This window comes from Trypanosoma theileri, assembly GCF_002087225.1.
Source record: "Trypanosoma theileri isolate Edinburgh chromosome Unknown TM35_Tth_19_V1, whole genome shotgun sequence".
Taxonomy (NCBI): domain Eukaryota; phylum Euglenozoa; class Kinetoplastea; order Trypanosomatida; family Trypanosomatidae; genus Trypanosoma; species Trypanosoma theileri.
This window is the reverse complement of record NW_021639861.1, coordinates 466539-483447: the sequence shown is the minus strand read 5'-3', so window position 1 is coordinate 483447 and position 16909 is coordinate 466539. Positions and strand designations below refer to the sequence as shown.

The 16909-nt window shown below is 43.3% G+C and overlaps 4 protein-coding genes across 4 annotated transcripts; all 4 read right to left on the bottom strand.

Moving 5' to 3' along the window:
* Positions 1 to 4106: 4106 nt before the first annotated feature.
* On the bottom strand, positions 4107 to 6308 carry TM35_000192750 (serine/threonine protein phosphatase; the record flags this gene model as incomplete). Its single annotated transcript, XM_029026773.1, has 1 exon — positions 4107 to 6308. One exon carries the CDS (start codon positions 6306 to 6308, stop codon positions 4107 to 4109), a length of 2202 nt encoding a protein of 733 aa, XP_028882097.1.
* Positions 6309 to 7862: 1554 nt separating this feature from the next.
* On the bottom strand, positions 7863 to 12293 carry TM35_000192740 (uncharacterized protein; the record flags this gene model as incomplete). The annotated part of the gene is made up of 1 exon (XM_029026772.1): positions 7863 to 12293. One exon carries the CDS (start codon positions 12291 to 12293, stop codon positions 7863 to 7865), a length of 4431 nt encoding a protein of 1476 aa, XP_028882096.1.
* A 490-nt stretch (positions 12294 to 12783) lies between these two features.
* TM35_000192730 (uncharacterized protein) lies at positions 12784 to 14565 on the bottom strand (the record flags this gene model as incomplete). The annotated part of the gene is made up of 1 exon (XM_029026771.1): positions 12784 to 14565. The coding sequence occupies one exon, from the start codon at positions 14563 to 14565 to the stop codon at positions 12784 to 12786; it is 1782 nt and encodes a 593-aa protein (XP_028882095.1).
* A 553-nt stretch (positions 14566 to 15118) lies between these two features.
* TM35_000192720 (putative ribosomal RNA processing protein 45) lies at positions 15119 to 16123 on the bottom strand (the record flags this gene model as incomplete). The annotated part of the gene is made up of 1 exon (XM_029026770.1): positions 15119 to 16123. One exon carries the CDS (start codon positions 16121 to 16123, stop codon positions 15119 to 15121), a length of 1005 nt encoding a protein of 334 aa, XP_028882094.1.
* Positions 16124 to 16909: the final 786 nt, after the last annotated feature.

Here is a 16909-nt window from a genome sequence, read left to right as displayed (position 1 = left end):
TATATATTTATATATTTTAATGGGGGGAGAGGGGAGGTCCTGTTGTATTGTTTTGCTGATCTCTCCCACCACACAGCATCGCTGCTCAAGAAGACGCGAAGAACAAAAAAACAAAACAAAACAAAACAAAAACAAACAATCGTAATAATAATAATAATAATAATAATAATAATAATAAACAGAAAATGAAAGAAAAAAAAAAAAACGATGACCCCATTCATTTCAATAGAAAACCACAACTCCCCCATTCGCTGCTGTCTCCTTCTGCGTTTCCATTCTCTTTACTCCTGCCGCAATACTGCACAGGGCGGGGAGATCTCCGAGCGAAATAAACAACAAAAAAAAAAAAAAAAAAAAAAAAAAAAAAAAAAAAAAAAAAAAAAAAAAAAACAGAAAAAGAAAAGAACATGAAAGTAAAGAGAACGAAAGCAAACAATGCCGTTGTTATTGTTATTATTGTGAATAACATGTCCATATCGTCTTTCTTTCCTTCCTTTCCTTTTTTCACTCTTTTATAATTTTTTTTTTCTTTTCTTAATTTGGAAATAATTTCTTTTCTTACGTAAATCCCCTCTCTTCTTATTGTTTTTTTTTTTTTTCTCTTTTTCTCTTTGATGATTACGGTTATTTTACTGTTATGGTCCTTTAATATTTAAATTCCTTCCTTCTCTGCTCTCATCCCAACCGCCTTGTCTGCGGGGGCCACACACAACCGCCATTCTCTCTCTTCTTTCTCTTCTCTCTCTCTCTGGTGGAAATAATAATATTAACAATATCAATAAGAAGAAGAACAAGAAGAATAACAAGCAACGAAGAGAGAAATAGAAAAGAGAGAGAAAGAGAGGTGTGTGTGTGTGTGTGTGTGAACGCCCCCAATGAAGTTTATTACTTTCTTACGTTCATACAATATTGTGATGGTTGTTTGATTTGAGAGAAGACAACGGCGCCAAGAAATATAATATAATATAATAAAGAAAGAGGGAAGGAAAAGAAAAAAAGAAGAGAAATGTGTCCGAAAAGGAAAGAAACAACATTCTTCATTTCTCTTACCAATATACTTTTCTAGCAACCATCAATTGTTCCTTTATTTCTTCTCTTTCTTTATTATAATTCATTTTATTTTATTTTTTCCTTCTTCTTTTTCTTTACTCCCACAACAGACATTCATACATGTGATGCCATCTATTAATATTTCATCATGCCGCAATTTATTCCTTTTCTATCTCTGCCTATATATATACTTCCCTTCTTACTCTTACAGCATCATCTTTCTCTCTCTCTCTCTCTCTTTATATAGAGATCTCCCTCCCCATTCTTTTAACTCCCACACCCCTTTTCCTTTTTTCCCTTTTCGACGTAGTATATTATTTTCTCTTACTTGCATTTTTCTCTCTTTATTGGTTTTGTTCTAGTTCTCCCACTTGCATAGACTTCTCTGAAAAAAAAAAAAAAAAAAAAAATCCTCTCATTCATCATTTTTCTTATCCCCACGAATTGTTTCACTTCCTTCCAAAATCGCATCAATTGTTGTTTAAAAAAACACTTCGGCATGTCTTCGTCTCTCTCTTCATTCCACCGGTGTGGAGATTCATCCATTAATGCACTGCCTATTGTTAACAGTGTTGTGAAGTACGTGCAGAGAAGCCAAAAAAAAACAAAAAAAAAAACATTCAATCCCCATACATACATATACACATTATATATATATATATATATATATCTTCCTCTTCTCTGTTCTTGTTAGTGTATTGTATTGTAATGTATGGGGGGGCGAGAACCGTTAAAACAAAAAAAAAAGAAACGGCATTGTGTGTTTGACTATATGAATATCTACACACACACACACATATAAACACTGAGAAATTGATGGCAATTAAGGGATGAATTCCACACAGTCAGAAAGAATGAGAAATTAAAAAAAAAAAGAACTATTATTTTTATATATACACTATATAGAGAATGTGTGCGTATATATATATGATTGAGAGAAAACGCAGAAAGAATGGGTGTGCAATGCACTACATATCATACATGCATTACATAAATAGATAGATAAATAGATAGATAAATAGACACACTCATATATATATATATATATATATATATATATATATATATATATATAGAAGAGCAATAGATCAACAAAAGAAACAAAAAAAAAACTGTCAGGTGTACCTTCTGCAATACGAATCACTACACACACATACAGAGATAGATAGATAGATAGATAGATAGACACGCAGTAATACACAATGAACAGAAAACCAAAAGAAAACAAGAATCCCACTCGTAGAAAGAGAAAGAAAAAAGAAGAAAAAACAAACCATACATACATACATACATAGACAAACAAACGCAGAAAAAGTATTCATTCCCACTCCCAAAGAAGAAAAAAAAAAAGAAAAAAAGATCATCATATTCATAATCACCCACTATCATTCATGACAGCAAAAGAAAAGAAAAATGATAATCAAGAACCCGGAATATAACAGATGCTAATAGTAATTGTGATGAGTAAAAGAATAATGGAATCCCACTCCTTTAGTAGATGCAGGGATAACTCATCACAACCTTTTATTACACACTTGTTAATAATTACCATTGATTCTTTCTCATTTTGTTTGTTTGTTTGTTCGTTTTTTTTTTTTCTTTCTTTCCGTTTTCTTCTCCCCAATAAGTTGTGTGGTATGATGTGTCTATTCATTTCACGCACTCCATGTACATACAATCACGTATATATATATATATATATATATACTTATTTTGCGTGTGTCCATGTCTAGTGGGCCAACACACATACACGCCTGGGGGGATGATCTCATCCAATAACAGCAAAAGAGGTATAGATAGATCGAGATAGTGAGAACGAAAAAAAAAAAAAACGAAGAAAATAAAAATAGAAAATTATAAGGAAGAGAAACCAAGAAAAAAAAAAGAAAGCAAGAGGGACGGAGTACAAGCCCTGGAAGAAACAAAATAGCAGGATACAAACCAAACATACATACATTACAGTATATGTATGTACAACCGTTTGCTTCTCTGCTCACTGATTACTATATATATCTCTTTTTTTTTTCGGTTGCTTGACTCTGCCGAAGAGAATGTATGTAAGTATATATATATATATATATACGATTATCGGGGTAAGCAATAATTTTCACTTCATCATCATCTTATTTCTATTTCCCTTACTGTATGCATCTTGCAGGTCCCCCCGCTCGTTAAGTGTTCGTTCCATGCGGGTGTAGGTGTAGGAAGAGAAGGGGTTGGGCGTTCGCACGAGAAAAGGACGAGAGCAACAAACATACAAACAAACAAACGAAGAAACAAATAAAATGAAACGGCGCCCAATAGTAAATAGGTCAGTAAAAAAAAAAAAAAAAGGGATCAATGAATGGATGAATGGATTCAAATAAGAGATTCATGTAGGGAGAACACAAGGATGACAGTACCGATAAGAGAGGAATAGTCTCACACGGTATTGTCATTTCCACTCCTTATCCACAAACACCAATAACAAGAGAGACAGCTTTATCCATTGGCTGTTCAGTGTGTCTGAAGAGAGTGAAACCCTCCCACTTCACTTCAATCCCTCTTCCATCTCTTTTTGACCTATTCCTTTTTATTCCTCTATTTTTTTTTTTTTTTGTTGTTGTTGTTCAGTCTTCCTGTTTCTTATTTTTCTTTTTTATTATTATGGTTATCTATTCAAGCAGAGATACATAATTACATACACACATATATATAGATATATAGATATATCCATCCCAAATTCTTTTAGTTTCTTTTCTTAATTTTCCACATCTTCATCCCTTTCCTCCAGTTCCCCATCGTTGTCCTATATCAGACGTCCTTACCTTTTTCTTTTGTTATTTTCCATTCTTTCATTTCATTTCTTTTCTTTTTTCCTTCTTCTTCTTCTTCTTCTTCCCCATTATCATTTGTTATTATCATTTCTTATCCTCATCATCATCATCATCATCATCATCATCATCATCATCACTGTCATCACCACCAGAGGAAAGAAGGGCGGCAGTGGGTATTTCAACAAGAAACCACAACTCCAACGATTATTGTTCTTGTTGTTATTATCATTATCATCATTATTACAGTACCGCGACGAGCCGCAGAAACTTCGCTGTGGCTTTCGTTAGAGAGAACGAGCCGGACGCCTCACGGTCTGCTAATGTCTGCAGTTGTGTTGTCACAACTTGCCTTACGGCTTCTAGTTCATCACATACTTCCAGTGCGAGTTGCAGTACATCATCGGCGTAGTCTGGTGTGGACTGTGTGGGGTGACCTAACAGTCCCTCTAGTATTCCCTGCACCAGTGGAATCCAGAAGCTGCCGGTGTAGTCCTCATCTCGGTTGTCCAGGAGCGACAACCACGCGGTCTCGTACGCAGGGAGCGACATGAGGGTCTTCACAGCCCGCAGTTCATTTGTTTTGATGAGCGACAAGAGTGTGGCCCGCTCCACGGCGTACAATCCACTGGCAGCGCCATCCTCCGCTGCGGGTCCTGTTGTGTTGTTGTTGTTGTTGGGCAATGCGCTGGCGGCGGCGGCATTCAGAGGCGTGGCGAGAAACACCGGCCGACTGCCATTCGCCCCACTTGGCGTGGCGACGGACCGCGTGGTGGGCCGCAGAATGAGTTTGGCGAGTTCGTCGGCGTAGTGCTCGTAGACCGGCGCGGCCGGCGGCGGGAGGCCCTGGCGCTCGTTGGTGTACTTTGGCAGCCCGGGCACGGAGACGAGCGTCCCGGCGGGGTCGGCCGGGCCAAACACCAAACACGTGAGCTCCCGCCCGTAGACGCAGCCGGTGTCGATGCCGTACGCGAGGCGGTGCTGCTGCAGTCCAGCGCGGGCGTCGTGGCCAAACACCACCAACTCGGGGCCGCCCCACACTTCTCCCCACGGATCCCCGCGATTGCCCTTCACCACCGCACGCCAGCGCGCCTTACCGCGGGTGCGCTTATCATCACCACCAACGTTACTGTTGCTGTTATTGTTGTTATTACTGCTGCTGGTACCCGTGCCGCTGTTGCTTAACAGCTCCAGACGCCGCATGTGCATAATCTCATACACGTCCTGGCTATCAATCGGGTAACTCACGTTCAGACCAGCGTGGACTACCAGTACATTGTACTTGGGAATGCGTAACATGTGGGGGAGGGAGCGGAGGTAATCTTCACATCCTTGCGGGAAGGAACTCGCAAGTTGCATGACAGGATCCTGCTCTTCCTGTACAGTCTGCCTTTGCTTGCGACAACGGACAATACAGTTCAGTAACGTGTAATCATGATTACCCAGAACTCCAATGGCACCAAGTTTTTGTGCAAGACGCACCGCTCCTATAGAGTCAGGTCCCTTGTTTACTAGGTCACCTGCAAGAATTAGACAATCTTTCCCTTGTTGGTAATTCACTTTAGCCATTAGTTCTTCCAACTGTGCTGGACAACCATGAATGTCGCCAACGATAATGTATCGGTGATCACATGGGGGTGCAGTTCGGATAATAGGCCTATGGGCATTAAGGTTATCTATTGGCTCTAGCAACTTTGGATTAGCCGCATCTCCAGCCACCACTGTCGTCATTCGCACAGCATCTGGCTCCACATTGGGTTGTACTATCGCTACTGAAGGCGGTGTTGGAATGGGTTCCCGGACGGTTGCAATGCTCGTCGACGGTAACGCTCGAAGCAGCTGTTCAATCGCATTAGATGGTTGTGCAACAGAAGAAGCAGATGTAGTGGTAGTAGTAGTAGCAGTAGCAGTAGCAGTAGTCGTAGCACCTCCTTCTTTGCTGTGTGTTTCCTCCGAAATCTGCTGTGAACGTGGTGTAGGGCGAAGTCGATTTGGTTTGCCAGCACTATTATTATTATTATTATTATTATTATTATTGCTGCTGCTGCTAACACCACCACTATGTCCTATTCCACCACCAGAAACACCACCCACTACACCAGTACCAGGACCACTATTGCTGCTACTGCTGCTAGTGCCCTGAAGAGCTCGGTTTGATTTTAATTCACTTTGTCTATTGTGTCTACTGACGGTGTCACTGGAGACCACATGCGATGGAGTCTCTCTTGCAGCGTTTCGTTTCAGTCTCTCTTCATCCCGCTGTGGATGTTGCTGCTTTAATATCGCCGTCGCCGCGAGATGTCTGTGCTCGCTGATAAAAACATTCAGAGTGCTAGTTACATTGGTTGAGGGTGTAACGGTGTTGGAGGGAAGATCCCCCACACGCGCCCCATTGCTCAATTTCAGTGTTCTCAACTGAGCCAAAACGACAGAAGGAGTGTCCATTTTTTCTTTTTTTTTTCGTATTTGCAGCTGTAATGTGTGACAATCGCTGTTGTCAAAGTCCTCGTTGTTTCTTGTTACTGTTGTTATTCTTCTTTTCTTCTTTACTTTTTTTTTCTTTTCTTCCTTTCTGCAGTCTGGTTCTTTTTTTCTTCAGTTCTTCTTGATAATAATCTTCTCCCTCTCTTCCCCTCCCTTGGGCAGTTTTAGTCGTGATACTTGTTGTTGTTCTTCTTGGTATTATCCTTTTTTTTTCCTTTCTTTTCCTTCTTTATTCGTCTTTTCTTTGGATCTTCTTTCGCAGCCTGTGCCCCTTTGAACTCTGCCAACACAATGGGAACAACGCAAATTGCCAAGTGCACTCGTGCGTCACTGAAACTGTTTTACGGCCTTCTGTTCTCTCTTTTTCTTTTTTTTCTTTTCTTCACCCAAACGTTTCCTTTTTGTTTTCTTTCTTCCTTCGTGTGTTTTACTGTTTAACCCGTGTTTGCAGAAGTGTGAATACGTGAATATATATATATATATATATATATATATCAACTTATGTACGCGTATGGAATGATTATCCTCGATGGTCACAGAATCGTGGGCTTCTATCGCACACACAGAATGTGGGAGGAATGAATAGAGAAACGAAAGGACGGAAAGATTAAAAAAAAAAAAATGAGTTAGTGTGGAGAAAAACGAGGCGCTATGTTGAAATCACAAAAAAAAAAGAAACAATATTCAACTGATTGCTGGGGGAGTGGGTATTTTCTTTTTGACACTCTTTTTTATTCTTTTCGTTTTTTTTTTTTCTTCTTCCTTTTTTTTGCTGCTGTTGTAGTAATTGTGATTCTTCTCTTGTTCTTATTCTCTCTATCTTCTTCGCCTCGGCAAAAATCAAGACTGATAAAGAGATTATGTGTATGTATCTAAGAAAAAAAAGAGAGAAAACGGGATAATAACTATACTCCTTCTTTCTCTCTTTATTCTCTTTTTCTTGTATACCTTCCTTGTTTGCTTGGTCGCTGATGCGCTTCTTCTTGTTGATATCGAAGTTGTTAGCCTTTTTTCTTCTTTTCTTCGCCTTCAACTTCTTCTTGTTTGGGTGAGTTGGTGGATACAAAAAAAAAAAAAGTGTAAACACCTTCTTGGCTTTCTATCGAGAGTACGTTCGATGGAACTAATAGCAAATAAGAGGAGAGAGGGAGAAAAAAACAAAAAAGGAAAAAAAAAAAAAAACATTGCAAAATCATGAGTGTATTAGATAATAAACGAATGATATATAGGCAAATAGATCGAAAGAACCTCATTGTGTTGGTGGTAAGAACAAGAAAATATTAATAATAATGATAGTAATAACGTCCATAATCAGACTGTGTTTTCTCCGTTGTGAGCAATCATAGAAGAAGTACTTGTAGAAACAACAACTAGTAGAACTAGTCGTAATATAGTAGTAGACGTGAGAACTACGTGATAATTACAATGCCAGAGACAAGAGAACACACAAACGAAAGGACAAGCAAGCAGAAGAAGAAAAATAAAACAGAAAAGTGATGTATTTACGCTTCTCAATTACCAAAGATATAACACCTCGCCAATATCCACATCCTGCAACTCCCCTGCGTATTCCTCCCATACATGCAGGAGATATTCATCCAGCAATCCCTTTTTGCGTGCAATCAAGAGAGCCTCAGATGGTCCAAGCATTGGGTCTGGCACCTCCGCCAGCATTGTTAACAGCCAATACTCCTCCACCGCATCCACGCAGAGAAAATTCTGTTTACGCAGCACCCGCGTTGCACTCTGTATCGCATGTGCACTCTCTACACTCACCGCATGACATGTACGCCGCAGTCCCCCAATTCCTCTCGTATTCATATTTATATTGGTCGTATTGGTATGTACACTGGCGGTTGTGCAGGAGTCCCACCGCCGGCTTAAGGCGAATGTGGTGTCGTGCAACTCCGTGAGTCGCTGTTCCACACGCAGCAACGGCCCGGCGAAGGCGTGCGGGACTTCCCCCGCGGCCCGCAGTCCACCGTCTGCACACGGCAACAACAACAACGGCCCCACACGCCGCAGTGCGGCTGGATGTTCACAACACAACACAAAAGGCACATGCCGGTGCCGCCACAGTGACCAGCCGGTCCGCTCACACACGTGCAGTTGCAGTGGACACGATGGAAGCCGCACGGCGCGGGTGAGTGCACTGCAGTAACCACCCTCCACGCCAACAACACGGGTGGCCGCCACTTCATCGGCGACTGGTGCGGAAGGAGCACGGAAGGAGACCGTCGTGAGATTGCGGGCAGAGTCCACACGCACAAAATCATCACCGTAAGTAGATTGAGAGTGTACAGCAGCAAAGGCGGCAGGTTCAAGCACACAGGATTTTAACGTAAAAGATACCCCACGCCATCGAGACCATGGGGCACCTGCACCAGACGACGATTGCGGAACAGATGATTCCTTCTCACCTTCATATTTGTTAGAATTGTTCTTGTTGATTTCCATATTTGGGACGTTTTCATATTCGTCATTGTGTGATACAGTTGAGAGACTTTCCCACTCATCCGGGTCTCCAGTTCCGGTTCCTTCCGGTAACAACTGCATATATTGAGTTCCCCACAACTCTAGACCACATGAGATAAACGGATAACGTAACGCCACGGTGGTACAGGCAGATTTTGTATCGGTGGAACAGAGATGGGTTAGGGTAACTCCAGTGAGACGGTAAACCAACACACGATCAATAGCCGCTACCGCGATGAGTTGCTCTTCACCAAATCCTTGTACAGAGATGTCAAGTACTCCACCTGTTTGAATACACGCTACGGCGGAAATGCGAAGTGGTCGCACATGCAAAACTAGTAAACGTCCCTCACTTGGCTCACTAGTCGTCACAAGTGGTTGTACAGCAGTACCAATTACAACAGCGTCTGCAGCAGCAGAAGTGGTAGCAACGGCCGTACCAGCAGAAAGTGATTCAATACAAGTTGGAATCTCACGTGTTGCCATAGGAAGAGCGTCAAGGACGCGAAAAGTCTCTGCATCAATAGTACTAACAAGTGACGTCGCCTCCCCACGGTCTGTGAGTGCCACAATTGTATTAGAAAACGGGAGGTACACAATACGTGAGAGACGGTGTTCATACGTTGTAACAGCTGGCAACTGCAATGATCGTGTTACTTGGTACGCCACAGGACCACGACGTAGTACACTACGGCGATGAGAAGATGAGGCGGTCTTCCCTGTTGGGGGAATAACTTCAGGTAATGACCACACGGCCAGTTGTGTCGCATCAGCCAGGACGATTATGTAAAATGAAGAAGATGGAATATACAATAAAAAACCGCAGCGGAATGTAGGACTACCCTCAACAATAGTAGTAGCACTAGTACTATTATAACTACAATAACCACCACCCAAGATCCCTGCTGAATGTGGGGACAAGGCAACACCCAACTGCTCCATAATAACGGCACTAGAGTCTAACGCTACAAGTTCAACTGTATTGTTACGCAGTGCCATAAGGTTAAAATGTGGTCTAGGGTTAACCTTTCCGCCAAGTGCAAAAACCGGAAAACAACTATCTGCAGAAAATACATCACCATCAACATCCTCCAATACTTTAAGGGTAGGTGAATTTTCCACAGTGTCGCAGTGCAATACAGCCGTTCTGCGATCTACAAGCGTCAGTCCTACTCCACTCATTTTGTAGATGTCATCTGTCGTCTTATGATTCTTGGTATTAGTATTACTACTATAGATGGTGTCACCTTTGATATTATTTCCCAATGGGAAACTAGAAATAACGACGACAGATATAGGAAGCACATATCGGTGTACAAAAGATTCATTTAGCAACAATACCACAATCTCATGTGACCAAAGGCATGTTGCCACACCCCATTGTTGTTTCTCTTCATTTATAGGCCATGTAGTCAGATGCGATATATCGCCTGGGAGAGACTCTTGAATGACAACACGTGGAGCATTCCCATTATCAATCCAAAGAACCGCCATGCGTCTACTATCCGCAATGGTGATAAAGTTATTACCTCCGAAATATGCATGAGAAATACTCTCAAATTCCGGCAGTAATTCTCTCAGTGGTATGCATTTTCCGGAGAGGTTAAGTTGCGTGGGAGTGCATTGAGCGAAAGAAAAAAAAGATGATGGTGAAACCGACGGAGAAACTGCTGCTGCTGTTGTTGTTGCTGCTACTAGCGTTTGGGACGCTGATGCTGAGTATACTGCGAGGGTTGGTTCATCAAGTATAAAATCATGCGTCTCTCGCACTTTCTTTAAGTATCCAACCGCCCCCTCCAAAATAACCGTGTGTGTTGCGGTAGTTGCCAAGAAATGAAACACCAAACTGGAAGACTGTGTCGTATCCATGTGCGGTAGTGGCTGCATGTATCGAATAGCCGCAAGTTCCGCACATACCCGCGCTGGTGCGTTAAGGCCTGGTGAGAGACGCTGCAGTACACCTTTGCTGTATGCCACCAGTAGACTCACACCAGGGCCCGTGCAGGCCGCCGTCATGGCGCCTTGTGAACATAAACCCCCCACTACCCGCCGGGCGATGAGATCAATGATGTAAGTGTCAGCCACGCCATCACTCAACAACGCATACCGTCCTGTCCCCACGTACGGCGCCCAACACCCGCGGCGGTGCTGCAGCGGCAGCAGTGAAACCGCGCGGAATCCCGACGGCAAACCGGCAATGCAACTCTGCGGCCACTCGCCGTCCTCGCAGTCGCCCGAGTGAATGCCGGGGGCGTCACACAAGACCGTCTGGCCATCCTGCGAGAGCCATGCGCTTAACGGTACCTCCGTCAGTGTGCCATTATCAAGCAGCAGCCATAAGACTTCCTTTGTACTGATGTGCGGCGGCTGATCTTTTGGCTGCAGTACGACACCTGCCACAACCTTCTGTAAGCTCCGTGCGAGACGAATGACCCCCCAACTCTGTGTATGAGCAGCCATACCAATCGGTGTGTTACCGTCAAGAAGGAGGACAGAAAGTATGTGTATACCACCAAGCATTGAAAGTACCAACATTCGTTCTGGGAGTGTTAATACAAAGTAAGGAGATCCATCAACAGATATACTGGCTGCCAAGTCTTTCAAGAGAGATGAAGATTGAACTTCATAGACCTTTAACGAATTACGGTACGCAGACACAAATACAAAACTGTCATTTCTTGAATAATGTAACCTTGGCATCAAAGCCATTGCAACTATCGTATCATCAGCAGTACCAACATCTACAATGACTCTTACAGGAGGAGAACCACACGGAGGTGTTACTATTGACTGACATTGTGTACGCTTGCGCTCTGCCAATTCAGCGACAGTACATTGCACTAAAAGATCTTCATCCGACTCTTCTATCACATCACGCTTGAAAGGTGCAACACCATATGAAAAGGACCCTACCCCATGTGGAACATCTAAAATCCATTTCTCACGTAAAAAAGTATCAGATGCGTTACTTGGGATAACAATTCTAATTGCATGACGCCAACCGCGAAAAATACTACACTGCACAACAGTTCCACTTAACCCACAGGCAAAAAGTGGACACATGGAAGGAGCAGAGCGACTACCGAGTCGTGCTGTTGAGAGTTTACCACGGTGTAAAATAATCCATGAATTGTTTGGGTGCAGCACATCATCTTCTAGCCATGAATCACGTGGTGTTGGCAAATTTGCTTGGTATCTTCCCACCACTACTTCATTATCTTGTGTCAGCACCACGAAGCACTGATGTGCGCATGGCACAATATCTACAGCAACGCTTCCTAAATTTAATTCATCCACTGTGTGACCCAGAGTACACTCCGCATTTCCGTACACGTCTGTCTTCCAGATGGGTATCCGCACATATAAGGAGGAAGCGATAGCGGTTAGCACCACAGTGCGACCATCCACTAAAAGAAAAGGACGTGCGAGGTGTGTCACAGAGGGGGGAACCAGCTGACGCATTGTCAGCATTTTTGCAACCTCTACTTATTTATATCTACCAATCAATTCACCTCTTTCTTTTTTTTTTTTACTTTCCCTTAAATCTCTCTAAGACACAGAAAGAGTGTATATGTCAATAATTAATTCCTTGTTCTGTGTGTATGTGAGTCCGTTTACACAGATTTATTTGACTTAGAGTGGTTCTGTAGGTGGACACTTCCCCTAGAAATGAGGAAGTACACAAATAAAAAATAAAAAATAAAAAGGCAAGCAGAACTGTAGTTTACTTAACACTTACTGCACTAGACTGGATAAGTGAGAAAGAAAAAATGATACCAAAATGAAAAGAAATATAAACTGAAAACAAACGAACTTGCCACTAACTGGGAAAAAGGAATATTCCTAATAAATATGCTGCTGGGGGTTTACATCTAGTGGCTGCATAATCTCCGTTTTGCAACTTTGTCAATGGATCTTCTTTTCTTTTTTTCTTTGGCAACGAAAAGATTCACATATCCACTCAGAGGGTGGTATTGGTTGTCTTATGATGTCCTGGTACGCAGTGCCGTACCCAACCGCGACGCATCATTATACCGGCAGAACCAAATCTGACACTGGGTGTTGTGCTCTCAAAGCTCACCACAGAGGTTGCAGTAGAACTACTTAAATCAGTATGATTTGTCGTACAATTAAAAGCATGTTGTGTTGCCTCCTCATCTGAGTAACCACTCTGTTGTCCACGTTGATAACTCGTCGGGTGTCCGGTACTCATTGTGGTGCTACCTCGTTTGGGGAGACGGTTATCATCCCATAGTTGCTCTGCTGGGGCCGCCGCCTCACGTTCACCGCCCTCGGACGAACCTGAACTATCTGGAACACTCAGTGTAGTATCATGGGGATGTACTTGACTTGTCGCCGCCGTACGTGAGGCCCTCATACCCGTGATAACCCCATTTGGTATGAGTTGTAGCATTTCTTTTGTAAGAGGGAGACGAGGTTCCGCTTCTAAACCGTGGTCAGAGGTACTCACGGCGGTATCGGTATCACAGAAGGTGTTATCGTCTTCAAAGGCACTCTCACTCTTCGGCTGTTCCATCTCACTTGGGTTAGCGTCAATAGCAGTCGCCGAGGATGGCAGCGGAATCTCCTGTAGTAGTTGATTCACCGCGTGGTGCGTTAACGTGTTGGGTGGATCCTGTGCTCTATACTCCAACCACACCGCCCGCGTATATGGTCGAAGAGTGCCTTCTCGAGTACAAAGAAGAACAACAGCCAATGAACCATGCCGCTGGGGAGGCGCGACAAATATAACATAACGGTGTTCTACAATAGTACATGCCAACAACATGCGCCCCGATGCGGCACCAAGAGACACAACATAAGGTGCACAATCAGGATCAAGATAGTTTACTGGTAGACATACAAGTGCATGACAGTTTGTGGAAGCAATGAAGGGTTGATCAGGACGTACAATAATGTGCGGTTGTGGTGTCTCATTCTGTGATGTCACATCAGAGACTGTACTCATTTCTTGCTCTAATTCTCGTGACTTGAGAATGCGAATCTGTCGTGTTAGTTCCCGCACCTCAGCCTCAAGATTACGGATACGTGTGATAGTGGGTTCCCCATCTACCCGGTGTGTTCCGGCTAAAGCTGTTCCAGACGACACTGTAGTAGTAGTAGTTGTTGTTGTTGATGTTGTTGTTGTTGTTGCAACAACTGGTGACGATACCTGTGTGCACATTGTCACAACTGCCGGACTGCCGGCCCGAACCCCTATCGTACCAGAACGTGGAGACATATATTGACTTACTGGAGAACCTGTAATAGATGGGCGTGAATCTTCATGATTAAGTACAAAGAAACGCACACCGCCGCCTATACGTGAGTCCTCACCGGCTCCAGGGGGAACAGCAATTGACCTCCGAGAATTGGGGTGTCCGCTGTTGGAACTGAAACTGGCGCTGCTTCCCGTAGTAGATGTATTGCGTGCGGTTGCCGCAGCCTCACGTTCAATCCACTCTGTTATTGTCCACGGGCCTTCCGGCGCTGGCGCAAAGCCTAACATTAGCATGAGTTCTACCGCACGAAAAGCGCCTTGTTTTTCTACTAAACGGCGCCAAACGATGGGGTTCATGTAAACAAACACAGGCTTTTGATATTTGGCCGAATAGTACGCTACTCGATCCCTTTCAAATGGACTAATATGTCGTCGCAGGAAACGCCAACGTGCATCCAAATCAGGAGACCAAAGGACTTCTGAAACCCCTAACTCTTCATCTGGCAGAGGGCTTAAGTCCATTCCAAACAAACAAAGAGCTTCTCCGAGATGATGTGCGCCAGAATGCCTTAACTAATACAAATAAATCAAAATAATCACAGGGACACCAACAACAAGAACAACAACGAAAAAAAAAGACGGCGAGAATCCAAGAGAAAAGCAAATCAATAAAGTAAAAGAAAAAGGGGAAAAAAAGTTCCAAAAATGGGGTTACTTCACCCTCAGATTACCAGTAAGGAATAGGAGGAAACAGAAAACAAACAAAAAAAAAAAAAAAACAATTTGACGCTGAGAAAAACAAAATTACAGACACTATACTCATGTAGCTATGTCTTTTCGTTTCGGTTTCTTTTCTTTCTTTATTTCCGTTATATTCTCTCGCACACGTTTTTTTTTTTTTTTTTCTTTCTTTCTTTCTTTTCTTTTCTTTTTCATTCCTTCTTTTTCTCATATATATGTATAGACCCACCGGTTCTTTTTCTTTCATTTCGGGAGGACTGAAGTAGTTTGTCTTCCTCATTGTTCTTACCTTTTTATCACAACTTCAGTCCGTCCACTGGTGACTCTCCACTCATCACGCCTCTTCTTTTTTCTTCTTTGCTGATTCCGGTTCTTCTGTCCTACTGACACCAGCACGTTTCTGTGCCCAAAGGAATTGTCCTTTAACTGACTCTTGCCTTTTTTTATCATGTGCGGCCATAGCATCCCGAATTAACTCCATAACGCGTGGCGCTAAAGCAGATGCTGTCTGAATACACTGATTGAGCTCTGGCACGCGGATGCAACATCCTTCTGTCTTTGACACCGCACATACTTGACCCTCCGTGTTGATAGCCACAACTAGTGTGGCTGCTGCTGCGAGTGACTCCTCCACTGTTGGATCCACAACGACATCTAGTGCGGCTTCTGATACACTGGTTCCAGTTTGCCGCGCCAACTTCTCCCGTGCCCCCGGTGCCGTTGTGATGGCGAAACCAAAGGAAAGTGGAGTGTGATGTATAGATAGTGGGACGGGGTCTCGCTCGTGTGGGGGATGTACAATGACGTTGTTACCACGCACGGTAATCTCTGGTCTCCTGTAGTGCAACAGCAATGCCATGGTGGCCCACATCGCCGCGTCTGTCGTGTTCCCCTCATCATTCAGCACAACAACATCAATAGTGATACTCCACACTCGCCTCCCCGGCAATACGCAGAGACTCTCCGTATCTAGCACACCACCTCCCTTGATAACTCGCTCAAGAAATGCTGCGAGTTGTCTTCGTGCCTGCGACTGCGCCTGCGCGTCCCGCTCTGTCGGGTTCTGCCGGACATTGCAGTTGAGCATTCCGTGCCGCGGCCGTCGTGGGTGCGGCTCGACGAGGCGGTCGGCGGCGGTGGCGATCACGACAGTCCCCCCGCAGCGGACGCGGGCGACATTTCGGGCGGGAAGCGGAAAGTCAACGGCGACAGGCCGCAGTTGGGCGGGGCGGCGTTCGTCCGGCCGCAGTCCGGCGGCCCACGCGGTCCGCGTGAACTCAACACCCCGCCGCGTCAACGCCGGCTGTGAGAGGGGCACCGCCGCACAAGTAGGTTGCATGGAAGTATACAGAGACTGAAGAAGAAGAGACTATAAAAGAAGAAGAAGAGACTGTCGCTCACACACACACGCACTCCTTAGAAAAGGGAAAGAGGGTGGGCGCGTTCCTTCTCTATCTATATATCTATCTATATCAACACGCACACAGCTATGCGTTCAGCCCCTAAAAAAAACTATAAGAGCGAATAGAAATACCACCACCACCGCCACCGATACTACTACTATGGGGTGACGTATTAAAGAAGAATGAAAAGAGAGAGAGAGAGAGAGAGAGAGAGAAAAAAAAATACAAAAAGGGAAAAAGGGGAAAAGGGGAAAAATATATTTATATGTATTTATAGTCCTCCATTGCGGTTTCTCCTTTTCGGGTATTGCCTTCTTTCATTTCTGTGTTTGTTGTTGTTTTCTCTCCTCACCACTAGTATTCTTTTTCTTTTTCCCCTTGAGAAGAAGTACCCCATTTAATATGAGGGGCACAAGGGGGAAAACAATAGGGGAAAGAACCGTAAACGTGCTTAGATAAAGCGAAAATAATAATAATAATAATAATAATAATAATAATAATAATAATAATAATAATAATAATAATAATAATAATAATAATAATAATAATAATAATAATAATAATAATAATAATAATAATAATAATAATAATAATAATAAAACAACGAATGGATGAAGTGGCATCCAGCAAAGCAATAGCAGCTCAAAATAGACTCACATAAATGAAGTATCATCCACAATAACAACAATGTGAACGAGAAAAAAAAATAAGAAAGAGAAGAA